Source organism: Pelodiscus sinensis, chromosome 31 (genome assembly GCF_052426305.1).
Source record: "Pelodiscus sinensis isolate ZL-2025 chromosome 31, ASM5242630v1, whole genome shotgun sequence".
NCBI lineage: Eukaryota > Metazoa > Chordata > Testudines > Trionychidae > Pelodiscus > Pelodiscus sinensis.
In genome coordinates this window covers 10,147,147-10,161,703 of record NC_143082.1, presented here as the reverse complement: position 1 = coordinate 10,161,703, position 14,557 = coordinate 10,147,147, and the positions used below count along the sequence as shown (strand labels likewise).

The following is a 14,557-nucleotide window of genomic DNA, read 5'->3' as shown; positions in this document are numbered from 1 at the left end:
GGCTAGATGGACCTTTGGTCTGACCCAGTACAGCTATTCTTATGTTCTAAGCTTAGGGCTCAGAATCAGGGGTATCACTGGACCACCTTGATTTTCATGCAAACCTGTTCCTGGGTTTGCATGTGGCCTTTGGTGGCCAGGCTGGCAGCTATCCTGCCCTAGACGGCCATTTCCTGTGCCTAGTGCGGACGTTGTGGATGAGGTCCACGATCTCCGCGTTAGACCAGGTGGGCGCCCGCCTCTTGCGGCCCCAGGCAGGCTCCTGGGAGCCGCCATCCTGGTCCCAGGAAGAGGCAGAGGGCTGGGTGGCAGTGGGTGGCTGGCTCGTGCCGTGCCAGGTGCAGGGTCTGCTGGCTGGGTGCTAGTAGGCTTGCACCTGGCACGGGCATCGTAGCCAGACCGTGCCCCTTTAAGGGCTTCAGGGCTGGGAGGGGGGCAGAAGAGTTTCCCTGGTGGTGCCCAGAGTGGCCACCAGGGCAAGCTGGGGAGGGCTAGCCTCCCACTAGTTCTAATTAAGTGGCTACACAGCCCTTAATTCGAACTACTTAATTCGAACTAGGCGTTAACCTCATTCTACGAGGACTTACCTAGTTCGAATTAAGCGCTCCACTAGTTCGAATTAAGTTCGAACTAGCGGTTTATATGTGTAGCGCCTATCAAAGTTAATTCGAACTAACATCTGTTAGTTCGAATTAACTTTGTAGTGTAGACGTACCCTTAGTTACAAGATGAGTCTTTGAGCATACTCCCCACCTAAGATGAGGCTAGATCGGGGGTGGGCAAATTCTGGCCTTCAGGCGAGATCTGGTCCAGAGGATTAGTCCTTGGTGGGTCTCCACCTTTATATTTACCCACATCTTCACAGGTATTGGGCAATCGTAGCTCTAATTAGCCACAGATCACCATTTGCAGACACTGGGAGCAGCGGGAAGTGGTGCAGATCAGGATTTTTTTTTTTTTTTTTTTGCCCGTCCCTGGGCTAGATGCAGCTATGAAAGAAATGTGCCACAAAGGCCCTTCCCAAATTGAAATGTTGCTTTCCAACGCAGTTCAGTAGATAAAATTAATCTCAATTGTTTGGTAGCTCCATGACTTCATTCACACTGGAGTTAGGGCCCTTGCTAAAGGAACTTTCATTAAACATTATGGGGCTCTGAGCTCATTAGGAGCCACAGACAGCCCTTGACAGAACCTTGGGTGTGGGCTATGAGTAAAACTATGTAAGAAACGTGCCTGAATTTCTAGAACTACATCAGCCCTCCTTTGGTTGGCTTTTTCGAAAGGCCATAATGCTTTGCTGTTTATTGGAGGAAAGGCCAGATGCTATACTTCATTCTAGCCCAGCAGTTCCCAAATTTTTCCAGATGGGGACCCATTTTGACAATTCAGGAAGATTTGGTGACCCAAGGCAATTCAAAAACGGGGGGAAATGAGAGGGCAGAGCCACCTGGGGAGACACATTTCAAAAGGGTCTCCAAGTAATGGCGACCCATATTTGGGTCCCGACCCATAGGTTGGGAAACCCTGATTTAGATGTTTTGTCTTGGTCTGGAGCTCACCATTTGAAGCCCACCTCCCTCCTTGATTTCAGGGCTCAAGCTTGAATGTCTACACAGTTGTTTATTGTGCCTTTGCTCAAGTCTGTAGACCCAGGCTCTGATACTTGCTGTTGCTTGCCATGTAGACATATGCTAGCAATGCAGTCATCCCAATGCTGGGAGAGCGAAAGTGCAGGCCAGATGTTGGCCAGTTGTCTTATAGGTACAGATTTACTTATCTTTGCTACAGAGCTCCAGCATGCAGGGTTCCATCTTGATTGAAGCAAAACTGTTAATCACAATGCAGCATAAAAACAATTGTGTCTGAAATCTGCGCTGTTTTATGCGAAGGAAAAACATGAGAGTTGTCATGTGACTCTAAGCTTCTATGATGATTTGACTGCCAAAGATCACTCACAGTTCATCTTCTTCTTTCAGGATTTCCTGATGATGTTTGTCCACCACTGGTTTGCAGTTGGACTCATCACATTCTCCTATGTGAATAACATGGTGCGGGTGGGAACTCTGGTGCTATTCCTACATGATGCCGCAGACTTCCTCTTAGAGGTGAGTTTGCTGCTTCCCACCTGAGCTTTGCATCCCTAATGATAAAGGACCTCACTCTTGAGGCTGGAGGATGAAACCTAGCCTCTCCTCTTTCATCCCTTACCCTTCCACACACAGTTCAGGCTGGATCTCTCATAAACACTCATTACTGAATCTACCCCACTGGCTTTCTCCCATAAAATTTCCCAAGTTGATAATAGTTCTTTAATGTTCCAAACTCCTCCAGGATTGCTTTCTCTGTGATCACATGATTGTCTGGAATGCTGTTTTAACATGACTATAAAACCAGTCTTCCTTACATTTAATACATCATTGACATCAAAAGCTAAGTATGGGACATTTCCAACCTGCTCGGTTAGCCTCATTAGCACCAGCATCACAATTGTCCCCCTCTCCCTTTTTTCTGTTCTAAATTCAGAGTGCCACTTTTTTCTCCATTCAAGTTCATCTAAGGAAGTGAGCGTTGCCCATGAAAGCTCATATGCTGTGCTATGCTATATATTTTTTGTGTTAGTTTTTAAGGTGCCACAGGACTACTCATTGTTTTAACACTTTGTTTTTGTCAGGCTGCAAAGATGGCCAATTATGCTAAGTACCAGCACCTATGTGACGCCATCTTCATGTTCTTTGGTGTTGTGTTCATAGTCACTCGACTGGTTATTTACCCTTACTGGTAAGTACCTGGATCTTTCTGAGTAACGTCAGATATGCTCCTTTGTTCCTACCCTCCTCTAAAGTCAGCCTTCATATTAGGGATCCTATCGCTCATTACAGCCAGTCCCCCTCAGGGCGGCATGAAGCTGCAGCCCTCCCAAATGTTGCTCAGGAGCAGCGCTTTAAAATATTGTCAGAATGGTTTCTTCTTGATTTGTCATGTCCTTAGAGTAAGGGTACCCCGAGTGTGAGCACAGAGTCCCAAAGTGCCACTGGTGAGGAGGACAATGCTGATCAGTTGTAGCTGCTCTCTCAGCCAGTGTCAAACCAGGGTTGTGTACACAGGGAACTAAGATGGAGGGGAAAAAAAGGTGTGAAATTAAAGCTTGCTAAATCCTTCGTGGATTTGGAGGCTTAAGTTAAAGGAAAGGCCGCTTTACAGTTGACTTAGAACATTCACCCAGCAATGTAGTGTGCATTAACTTCATACCACTAGTAAATTTTTCCAGACTTTCCTGTGCATTCCAGTGTTGACAAACCCTTAAAACCAAAGGTGGTTTGTGACTTTCCATTTTAAGAGCTCATGAAAATTGAGGTGTTAGTGAGGCACGTCCTTCCTGAGGCAAGGTTCTCTTTGGGGCCCTCTGGTTTTTGATCATCTAAAGTACCTAGCTCTTTTCACTGCCTCGCCTGCTGGCCTGGGAAGATTGTCTGCCAGATATTGGGGTATTTTTTGGATTTAGAATCTTAGCTAAGATGTTTGTAATTAATCAGTCTGTAATAAGATTCCCCTCCTTTACACACACATGTAGACAAAGTCAGGCTTGATAGGATTCTTTTACTGATTATTATATTCCCTTTGGAAAGGTATCTTTTAAGGACTGGTTCACCTGAGTTTGTCTTTATCCTGCATCCTTATTTTTTAAACAACAGAGGCCTACTTTCTTTCTCTTTAGTTTTATCCCAAACTTCTTAGAAAAGCATCCCTATTTATTTTTGTATAACTCCAAATAAACATAAAGGGATCTAGGTTTGTTTAGTCTGCAGAAGAGAAGAGTGAGGGGGGATTTGAGAGCAGCCTTCAACTTCCTGAAGGGAAGTTCCAAAGAGGATGGAGAGAGGCTGTTCACAATAGTGATGGATGGCAGAACAAGGAGCAATGGTCTCAATTTACAGTGGGAGAGGTCTAGGCTGGATATTAGGAAAAACTTTCACTAGGAGGGTGCTGAAGCACTGGAATGGGTTACCTAGGGAGGTGGTGGAATCTCCATCCCTAGAGGTTTTTAAGTCTTGGCTTGACAAAGCCCTGGCTGGGTTGATTTAGTTGGGGTTGGTCCTGCTTTGAGAAGGGGGCTATACTGGATGACCTCCTGAGGTCTCTTCCAGCTTTATGGTTCTCGGTAGGGAAATTTTTCAGGCACAAATGATGTGCCCTTCAGATGGGCAGATGTTACCACTTTCTGCTGTCAAATGAGGCAGTCCTTTCTCTGTTCCTCACCCCATTGTCTGCCATGATGCAGTATGCTCTCTGGCACCACCCTGTCACTCAACATGTCTTATAAATCTGTAATGTGATTTCCACTGGCTGTAATGTAATTCCTCCGCTTCCTAGGGAGAACATGAATCTCCAGTTGCATGCAAAGGTGCCATACTATTCCAGTCAGTACAGGTTCCTGTCCTTGATCTGTGGTGCAGTGATATCCCACACTTAGGAAACTGCATGCTGACTCCACAACTAGCTAGTGCCTAGGTAACCGTTATTTTTTAACTGAAATTAAGGCTCTGGATTTCCTCCCTGAAAGTTTATTTCTCACTTTTTCAATAAATGCTGAAAGCAAAATATTTAAAAAATTTCTCCTCAGTCCCTCCTAGTAACTACTTTATAAACCATCATCAAAAGGCTCTATTGAATTCCTTATGTGCTGCCAAAAAATCCCAGAGAGGAGAACGATGCCATAGCCGTCTTCAAGGAGCAGAGTGGAGTAAGGAAAAGGCTAGGAGTAGGGATGTTAAGCACTAGTCAACCAGATAGTCGACTAGATGTTCTCTCTCTCCCCCCGCCCCTCAGCCCATTGCTGCTACTATCAGATAGAGGCAGCAAGGGAGGGAAGTGGGGGGTACTTCAAAGTGGCAGCGCTGCTGTTTTGCAATGCCGCCATGCTGTTTCAAAGGGCACTAATACTGGGATCAGCTGTGCAGCGCTGTCTCACAGAGTCCGGGGTCAGCTGAGGATCCCAGGCTCCGTGCAGCACTGCCCCCTTTGAAATGCCATGGCTGCGTTTCAAAGGGGGCAGCACCGCCCTATCAACTAATCGAATAGTCAATGCAAAAATGCATCAACTATTCGATTAGTGAAATACCCAATACTTAAATTTCTTAGCTCGGAGCAAGGGAACAGCAGCTTCACTGTCAAAACTGCTTCAGAGCCCCCTCGTGGCAAAATTCTTTCCCTGCCTTTTGATGTAGTCAAGTTGTTCCATGCCACTCAACACCATGTATACATCCAAAGCAGCACTAGTGTTCCAAACAGTTGCCATCTCTCCCACTGAAGCCATTGTGAATGTTGATCATGCCTTGGAGAAAAGGGTAGAAAGCAGATTTTTATTTTTACTCTATTCTTCTCAGTGTATCCACATCTTCCATTGCTGCTTAGTTCAGGTGACTTTAACCCAAGCCCAGCTTCAGGCCCTTCTATACTGTGCAAGGGATGGTAGATTGGGGCATCGAACAATGCAAGAGAAGGTTAAATGGCACAGAACCCTGTTGTGTATCTGCCCAGCCAGCTCGGTTCAGAGCTGGAAAATGGGAATTCTAGTCCAGCAGCAGAGCAGCCAATCTAACAAGCTCCCTGATTTTCTTTCAGGATCTTGAATACTACTCTGTTTGAGAGCTGGGAACTGATTGGACCTTATCCTTCATGGTGGCTGTTCAATGGACTTTTGGTGACCCTGCAGGTTATGCATGTCATCTGGTCCTGTCTCATCATTCGCGTTGCCTACAAGGCCTTGATGCGAGGAAAGGTAAGGCTGTCAGTCGCTGGGCGGGATTCTCTCTCTGACACTGAGAGGATCAGGGCATCTGTTAAAAAATCAGAGGGAGTGAGGCCACTGTTGGCTCCAAAATAAGAGTAGCACATTTGCTGCTTCTGAGAGTGGCTCACTTCATCTAGAGCTGTCCTGGTTGGTTAGGTTTGGCAGGCTCCTGCACCCACCTGGCCCAAGTGTATACAGAGGGAGGTACCTGTTTCTTGATCGTCTGGCCATACAAGTGAATAGTGCAGTTTGGCCTGCTCAAATGCTTTAATGACAATCCGTTTAGTTTGTGCATTGCTCTGCTTGTTCTGGTAACTTGATCAAGGCTTTTGCCTTTCCCCTTGTGGAAGCTTGAAGACCAACTGCTCTGTGTGCATTACAAAGCGGGGAAGGTTGTGCTCCCTGGTTTAATCTGGAGCTGCCATTAGAGGCCTCTGACTATCTTGGGGAAACTGTCTGTGTTACACAATGGACCCTTACCATAGGGTGACTGGAGCCTAATATTTGGAGCTTGCTACAGTAGTAACCCAGGACTAGGGCTGCCTATGCATATCCCAACAGTGCAGCAAGGTAAACCAGGCAATGGAGGCTACTGGAAATGTAGTGCGACCTGCTGACAGTTAGTGGGACTCTAGTGTCCGGTTTCAAGTGTGTAGAATGCTCTGGGTAGAATGAATTCCTCCTGGATAAAAGAGTGTGGACACAAGCTCTTCCTGTAAGAGGGAAAGGTCCTGCTATCTGCTGCAGACCCAGTTGCCTCAGAGAGGAGGTATGTATAAGTGTAGCTCAGTTAGTGTTGGGCCATCAAGCATGATGTGCTCTCCTCCTTGGAGCTTGTCCCTCTCCCTGTGTTGCCACTTCATTTAAAAAAAAATCTTGGCCTGTCTGCTATTCTAGCCAACACCTTGAGTAAGAATTGAAGGCCTTGAAGTGGCTGTCCTGTCCCCAGCACATAAAAGCTTAGATGCGCTATTACTGGCCTGGACTCTGATGCCAGTGCTGCTTTGTTGGATTATACTGGAGTTTCCAGGATTCTGGCCAGTTTTGTTTACAGAGGAGCAACTGTGCCTCATCAAAGGCATGATCCTTTGGAACAGAATGCTGCAAAGTCCTTCCATACAGCTTGAAAGACATGACCGGGAGGCAGCCTGAACTATGTTCTTCTGGCTCTTATGTGACATCCAAGGAATAGAAGGAACTTTTCAAGTCGTGGCTTTTAAGTAAATGCCATGTGACAAGGGCAGATCATACCAGATGCAACCCATGGGCTTCTAGCACAGTTTTTTCCCCAATTGTCTGTAGTTGAGGATTTCCATACAGCAGGGTAGATGGAGGAGACAAATCTGCAGGCATTTGACTAGTGATAGGCCCTGAGTAAGTTTGCTGTTGAGTTCCTCCCCACTGAGTCAATGCTATTGAGAAGTTGTTTTCAGGTCAGTGGCTGAAGGCTGGAGTACTTTGTCTGGGATCCTGCTCCCCATTTTTACCCACTTGTCATGACTGGAAGTGGTTTCTTTCAGAACCAGGCAATGCTGTTTGATCCTCCTCCAGAAGGGATAGTTAGACAGTAACATAGTTTATATCACCTTAGCTGTTTGGGAACCAAGCCTGAATCCCACTTGTGGCTGTGTTTTCACTGCCTACAGACTACTGGTCAGGTCTGTTTGGAACTTGTTTAGCCTAGAGGAATATTTGAAGTGGAGTGTGTGTTGGGGAAGGCCTTCTGAGGGGTGGGGAAGGAACATGTTGCAAGGTGTATGTGTGGTCTGTTATCATTTGTTGCTGTCTTCCATGGCTGCTGCTAGTTTCCCAATATCATATCTGTCTGTGCAGCTGTCCCCACACCTGGATATCTATATCTCTCTTCTCTCCTTGCTTTTCTCTCCTGACCAGGTGACCTAGCCAGGGAAGGACTAGCCCCTGCCTCTGTATTCTCCACTCTTTTCTCACTCCTTTTCTCTGTGCCAGATTGGAGCTGGACAGTTTCATCCCTTGCATGTAAGTGTAACCTGTGCTGTTGCTTGTAGAGTGGACCATGTGTGTGTGTGTTTTTTTTCTCTGAGCTTTTTTAAGACTTAAATACAAAACTGTGGGTCTGAATTGGTTTGGTTTCAGATGGGAGATATTTTGCAGCTTCCTTTAAACTGCCTGTCTCGCTTGGAATTGCTCCCAAGTAAAACAAGTTGTGGCTACAGAAGCTAAGGTGCTGGTTTGTCTAGTGGCTAGAATAAGGGACTGTGTGTGTAAGCTTGTTCTCACCTCTACCATAGACTGGCAGTATGACTGTCATCCAGTGTACAAAAAGGTGACACCTGTTTCAGTGTTTGTAATTCTCTGAGATCTGTGGATGAAAGGGCTGTAGTAACACATTATCATTAGTTCTCACTCTCAAAAAATCAGAGGGAGAAAAATACTTTTCTTAAATGACCATGGGAATTAAGCAGAACGGTATCTAGGGGTTTCTGCTTCCTTTCCCTGGGCAGTTGAACTCTTTTTGGTAGGGGAAAATGGGGAACTTCCGCCTGCAGAGGGTTTCTGTGCCTCCTAGATTGTATGCACAAGCGGTTGGTCTGATGAAATCCTACCTGGAAATCATTAACTGAGACTGGCTTCCTGCCAATTTTTTCCATTTGTCAGGAAACTTCCTCAGTGTCTGCCCAACTCAGAGTAGGCAGGGCTGATCCTGATCCTGTACTTTGCTGGAATGTGTTAATTATTGAGAAACTGCTTGCCCACCATGTACCTGGGGGCTGTCAGTTCTAGACTTGCAGGTACAGGGAGCTTGGGCTGGGCTGGGCAAGGGAAGTGCTATACTGGCAATGGGGAAATATGGAGACAGCTCTCCTCTTTCAGCAGCATCAGTGGCTATTTAGCCCTGGCAGTTAGCTAATTACCGGGGTTACTTATGTGATTCAACTTGAGTTGGTAAATTTGTGCATTGTTGTTTGCAGTGTTGTGGAGGTGATCCCAGGATGTGAGACACAAAATGGATGATGTAATCCTTTATTGGACCAACTTCTGTTGGTGAAAGAGCCAAGTGCTTGAGCTCCAGTTCCTTTTTTAAATGAAATATCAGTTAAGATATCTTGAGCAAACCCTACAAACAAAAATTCATCCCTTTAAAAACTAAAATCTGCTTCTGCCCACTCCCTGCTGATTGCCAAAAAGTGTCTGAACAAACTGGTAACTCATAAACTTGTGTTCCAATTTGCCATTTGGAAAGGCATCCTTTATAATCTGTACAAGGGTTTAGCTACTGGAAGAAGGATCGAACAGTGATCCAGTGCTATGGGCTCCTTCCATGGATATCAGAGCACTTCTCAATACACTTAAGTAAGGGACGTGATAATACTGAATTGGAAGTGCAAAAGTTAGCTTGGCCAAGACTGTACAACAAATCAGAATGTGTTGGAGAACAGAACACATCTCCTGATTTGGTCATCTGTCTGAATTCTGTACCTCACTCCCTGTATTGTGATTGGAATGTGAGGTTCAACATCATAAACAAATTAAAAAAATCTAATGAAGGGGAAAACTGCATTGGCTGGTCAGATAGATTTCGTGAACGACTGTTTCCTGTGAATATGTAGTCTTTCCTACACACTTACCTGTGATTTGAAACTTTTAGGTATCAAAAGATGATCGCAGTGATGTAGAGAGCAGCTCTGAAGAGGAAGACATGACTTCAAATAGCACAAAAGGAATCTTCAGCACTTCAAGCAATGGTGCCAATCGGCTTAATGGTCATGTGGCTAGTGCTCAGTGGCCAGGAGAGGCCTGAGGCAAACATGGACTCTCTAGATATCTAGATGTGTTGCACTCAACATTCCTAAGTGATCTTTAATCTAGATACCCCTTCCTTCAAAAAAAGTCCATCAAATCTGAACTAAGCATAGTCCAGACCTGTTGAAGGTTTCATGCCACAGAAGGGACCGAGCCAATTACTAGTGCAAAAACAAAGATGCAAAATTCCACTTTATTAAATACAAAATGGCTTATTTTCTTAGTCTCCTAGTCCATCTCTAATATTTGCAGAAGTATTTGTGTGTATGTGCTACAAACTGTTTTTTATTAGGATCAGCTCAAGCTTGATGGAATGAGTTTGGGCTGGGACGGACACTGACTGGACTGTGTACCTTTCTAAAAATGTTTCGTGACTTGGAGCAGGTCCAGTATGCCTTCTTGATGCACTCCAGGATACATTTAGATTGTGTGATCTAGTATCATTCTAATAGATCATGCTGTAAGCTGCCCAGGCTGCAGCACAGAGATTTTTAAATCAATTTTAATGTATCAGTCCTGCTGTGACTGTGTTACAGCCATGAATTGAATCAGATTCTGATGGACAAAGCATGTTTTAACTTGTCATTGGGATGCTCTGTGTGAAGGAGATTATATATAGTTTATAATCTGTGCTGTCAAGATGGCCCGAGTAGTATTTACTGCCTATTGTGGTGCTGAAATGCCCATCCGAAGTCTTAAATAAACCTAAAAGAAGTTGCACTCCAGATCCTTATTTAGAAAACTATCACAGCACAGCCATACTTGCAACGCATGTGAATTTAAAGACTTTTACAGGATATGGTTAAGATTTATAAGGCAGGACATTAGCCAAAAATGGACAATGCTGGTAGGTTATATTAACTTTCCACAGGGACAGAAGTTGCAGCCCTGTCTGTGTTTAAGACAGAAGTGAGCATCGCTATCCTGATATCAAGGTAGTGGAAAGGCAGCCACAGCAAAGGCTTCACTTCTTCCTTTACTCAATGGTACTTCAGGGGCAATGGAAGACACCTGAGTGTGTCATAATCATGTGCAGGACTTCAGAAATGTCTTATTTTATACAATTGTTTACTCTTCTCTGATTTAAAAAAAAAAAAGCTTCAGAAACTTGTTTGACTTGCATTTTTTCAGCATTTCTCTTAAGGAGGCAGCTGCCTCTGCTTTGTAAACAACTCATCTTGAAATATTGAACAAGTTTGGCATATACACTGCAGAAAATAGTGGTGGTGGTCTTCTGTGTCCCCCATGTGCTGGTCCCATAGGACTGCTATCCTAAAGGAGAGACTTCTGATTAAGATTCTGTGCTTCACTTAAGTGACAGCTACAATGTTCTGACCAAATTCCAGATTAGCTAACTACCAAAGTAGGTCAAATGAGCTTTAATCAAGTCTCATGCTCTTCACTAACATTATTTTGGAAAATTAATCACAGGCTGCAAAGCTGAACAAATTTCCTTCATGAATATTTTCATCAGCCCTAGCTCCAACAACTTTTATTCAGTGTCCCTTAATTGCCCAAAAGTTAGTGCCTCTTGCTGAACTTTTGCTCTGTGTTCTTCTCAAGCATATCTGTGGCAAGAGAACCATGTGTTAAGTATCAAACTTACATTTATCAATATGTAGGGTTCATCAAATTTGAGTTGGATCTTAAAATAGCTACCGCATACCACTATTTTCTCAGAGTGCATCTACACAACACCCTAAACTTGAAATAAGTTATGCAATTTGTCACTATCTAACATTGAAATGAAGCTACAAATTAAACTTTTGGATGTGAGTGCCTGGCCATTGGGAGTAAAACGTGCAACTGTTAAATTCATACACTTATGGACGGTGACTAGAAAACTTTAATGTGGGTGTCAAACCAGTGTTGATAAAAATCTAATCTGCTTGGGAACAGGACTCAATCCAAAATTGTCACAGAAATTTGCTCTCCATTTCCTCAGTTTGAGTCCACAATGGCAAATTCGATCAGTACAACAAGTACTCAGCAGTGTGCAAAATCCACACCCGAGCAATGCTCTAACACACACTTAACACCTGCTGTAGATAGTACTAGGTGGACTGGAGGACTCTCTTGATACAATTTACCTAATAGGGAGTAGTTGTATCTATGGGGCCCATGTCACACTGCTAACCCTCTGCACCACAATCCCCAGGTCACAACTAATTTCATTGTGAGGATTTCTTCCATCCATGTGTTGAATAAATACGTGCACCAAGCCATGCGTGAATGTGCACCACAAGTATAAGCAAATAACCTAACTGTGGGGCTACATCTACACTGGCACCTTCTTGCACAAGAACTCTTTTACGGAAGAGTTCTTGTGCAAAAACTCTTCCAAAAGAGAGCATCTACACTGGCATGTGCTTTTGCACAAGAGCATCCATGCCAGTGCAGACGCTCTCTTGCGCAAGAAAGCTCTGATGGCCATTTTAACCACGGGGCTTTCTTGCGCAAGAAATTCATGTTGCCTGTCTACACTGGCCTCTTGCGCAAGAACAGTTGTGCAAAAGGGCTTATTCCTGAGTGGGAGCGTCAGTTCTGGCACAAGAAGCCCTGATTTCATATATTAGAATGTCAGTTTACTTGCGCAAGAACATGCGGCCAGTGTAGACACAGCCTGGGTGTTCAGCTAATCAGCCACGTGGCATCTGAATTAAGGATGTTTAGAAGCAGATAAGTGACTAATCGCAATAAAGGAAGATGCTCAGAAGGAGCTACCCCCACTGTGACTCTGCAGTTTAAATATAGTAGGAGCCAGGCACCCAGGCAGAGGTGCAGCAGGGATTGGCCCTGGACTGGCACGAGCCAGGACCACTACAGCACTGCATTTTAAATGTTGTAAGAGCCATTAACTCTTACTGCATTTAAAATGCAGAGCTATAGCCATCCTGGACCAGTGATATCCAGGACTGAGCCTGGCTTGCTGGACCTGGCAGGAGCAGGGACTGAGCAGCTCCTGTTAGTAGCCAGTCCTGCCTGCTGTGAACAAAGGCTGCTTTGCAGCAACCACCTCATTTGCTGGGGGACTTACCTCCCCCCTGGGACCTCCTGCAGATAGAGGCTGCTGCTAGAGCAGTCTCTCCCCTCCCCTTGACACACCTGGAGATAGTCCTGGGGGAACCAGATTCCTCAATTGCTGCCTCTGATTGGGGGGGGGGGGGGGGAGAGCAAGTAGTTGACTTGACTCTGCAATAAGCTTAGGCTTATCAAGTAATAGTCTACTTGCTTACATCCCTAATTTGAATTGTTACAGGGAACACTGGGCCCATACCCCCTCCCACTCCCTGCATCCCTCCTCCAGGTCAGAATCCTCTCCTACAACCATACCCCTTCATGGACCTTACCTCAATTCCCAACCCCTTCACTCAAACTCCCTTTGACCCCACACGTCTTCCTGCACCCTAATCCCCTTCCTCCTGTCATAAGACCAATCTCCATCCAAGACCTGTTATCTCCTCAAGAACGTGACCTGTGACCACTTAATCATTTTCTTGGAGTGCCCTCCCACCACTAAAAACTGCCCTGAGCTACAGTGTGTTAAGCTCTCACAAGCCCTTAATTTCTCAGCCTGTGGCAACTCAGTTGGCTGAGGTGGGAGAGGAGAATTTGAGGCGGATCCCGGCAGCCAGCGCACAGATGTAGCTTGAATGGACTCCTTCACGCGGGCCCTTCTGGTCACAGACGGACAAGTGGAGACAAGTAGAATATTTAATTCTCACATGATCAAGCCAGCTGCTCCGGCAGAGTCCTGAGGGCAGGGAAACGCCCCACGCTGCAGCAGGGCTGCCAGCCCCTGCAGCAGGTGTCACCTTAGTCTTCCACGGTGCCAGGGCCAAGCTGGGCCTGTTCCAGCTGCTTGAGGGCCTGCTGGCGCTGGAAGTAGCGGTAGGCGCGGGCGCTGCACAGGTAGCCGCCGTAGAGTGTCAGGAGCATCATGGAGCCGGAAAAGGCCTTGTAGCTGAAGTCGGCCAGCTGCTTGGCGGAGACCATGCCTGGGAGGGGGGAACCACAGGCCACGCTCAGTCCCAGCCCCGGCCCCCCCCCTTCTTCCTCCTCCTCCTCACTCCCGCCCCCCTCCCCCCCTCCTCCCCTTCTTCCTCCTCCTCACTCCAGCCCCCCTCCCCTTCCTTCCCACCCCCCCTCCCCCTCCTCTCCTCCAGCTCCCAGCCCCCCCCCCTCTTCCTCCTCCTCCTCCTCCTCCTCCCCCCGCCCTCCCCCCCCTCCCCCTCCTCCTCCCCTTCTCCTCCTCCTCTCCCTCCCGCCCCCCTCCCCTTCTTCCTCCTCCTCCTCCCGCCCCCCTCCCTTCCCCCCTCCTCCCCTCCCCTCTTCCTCCTCCTCCTCCACTCCCTCCCCCCCCTCCCCCTTCTTCCTCCTCCTCCTCCCGCTCCCGCCCCCCCCCCCTCCCCTCCTCCCCTCCTCCTCCTCCCCCTCTCCTCCCACCCCCCCTCCCCTCTCTGCCCCCCCTCCCCCTTCCTTCCTCCTCCTCCTCCCACCCCCCCCCTCCCCTTCTTCTCCTCCTCCTCCTCACTCCCACCCCCCCCTCCTCCTCCTCTTCTTCCTCCTCCTCGCTCCTGCCCCCCCTCCCCTTCTTCCTCCTCCTCCTCGCTCCTGCCCCCCCTCCCCTTCTTCTTCCTTCTCGCTCCCGCCCCGCCCGTCACCTGCCGTCACCGCTTCCAGAAGCTGCGTCTCAGGGTCGCGGGCAGTTCCGGCTCGCCTTCCGCCCGACCCCTCGTGACCTCTACCCAGAGGCCGGGTTCTTCCGGTCACGTGGTCCCGGGAGCGGAAGAGTGCATGCTGGGAGCGGTAGTCTCTCTGAGTGCCCGGCGCACTGAGGCGGGGGGGGGGGCAGAAGGGCGATGGGGACAAGGGTGCGGGGGCCACACACCCCGTGCCGGGCTCTACGTAACCCCCCCAGGCTGTGACCCCAATGGGCGACTCGCCCCCCCCCCCGCGGTGCCCCTGCTGCAGGCCGGGCGG

General features: G+C 47.4%; 2 protein-coding genes across 4 annotated transcripts in view; one reads left to right on the top strand and one right to left on the bottom strand.

The window, feature by feature from the left end:
* The window catches only part of CERS5 (ceramide synthase 5), a 49,414-nt gene extending 38,729 nt beyond the window's left edge, over positions 1-10,685 (top strand). The window contains exons 7-10 of the mRNA XM_006131149.5: positions 1,977-2,105; positions 2,672-2,778; positions 5,623-5,779; positions 9,420-10,685. Coding sequence (XP_006131211.4) covers positions 1,977-2,105; positions 2,672-2,778; positions 5,623-5,779; positions 9,420-9,572 — 546 coding nt within the window. The 3' untranslated portion in view covers positions 9,573-10,685. The remainder of the gene's footprint in view (positions 1-1,976; positions 2,106-2,671; positions 2,779-5,622; positions 5,780-9,419) is intronic.
* Positions 10,686-13,274: 2,589 nt separating this feature from the next.
* On the bottom strand, positions 13,275-14,396 carry COX14 (cytochrome c oxidase assembly factor COX14). 3 transcript variants are annotated; one of them, XM_075902055.1, is made up of 2 exons: positions 14,239-14,396; positions 13,275-13,572 (listed from the first exon to the last, which is right to left on the bottom strand). In XM_075902055.1, the coding sequence occupies exon 2, from the start codon at positions 13,568-13,570 to the stop codon at positions 13,391-13,393; it is 180 nt and encodes a 59-aa protein (XP_075758170.1). In that variant the 5' UTR covers positions 13,571-13,572; positions 14,239-14,396; the 3' UTR covers positions 13,275-13,390. The 3 variants fall into 3 exon arrangements, with proteins under 3 accessions (XP_075758170.1, XP_075758172.1, XP_075758171.1); XM_075902057.1 differs by having other exon boundaries at positions 14,249-14,371; XM_075902056.1 differs by having other exon boundaries at positions 14,243-14,349.
* Positions 14,397-14,557: the final 161 nt, after the last annotated feature.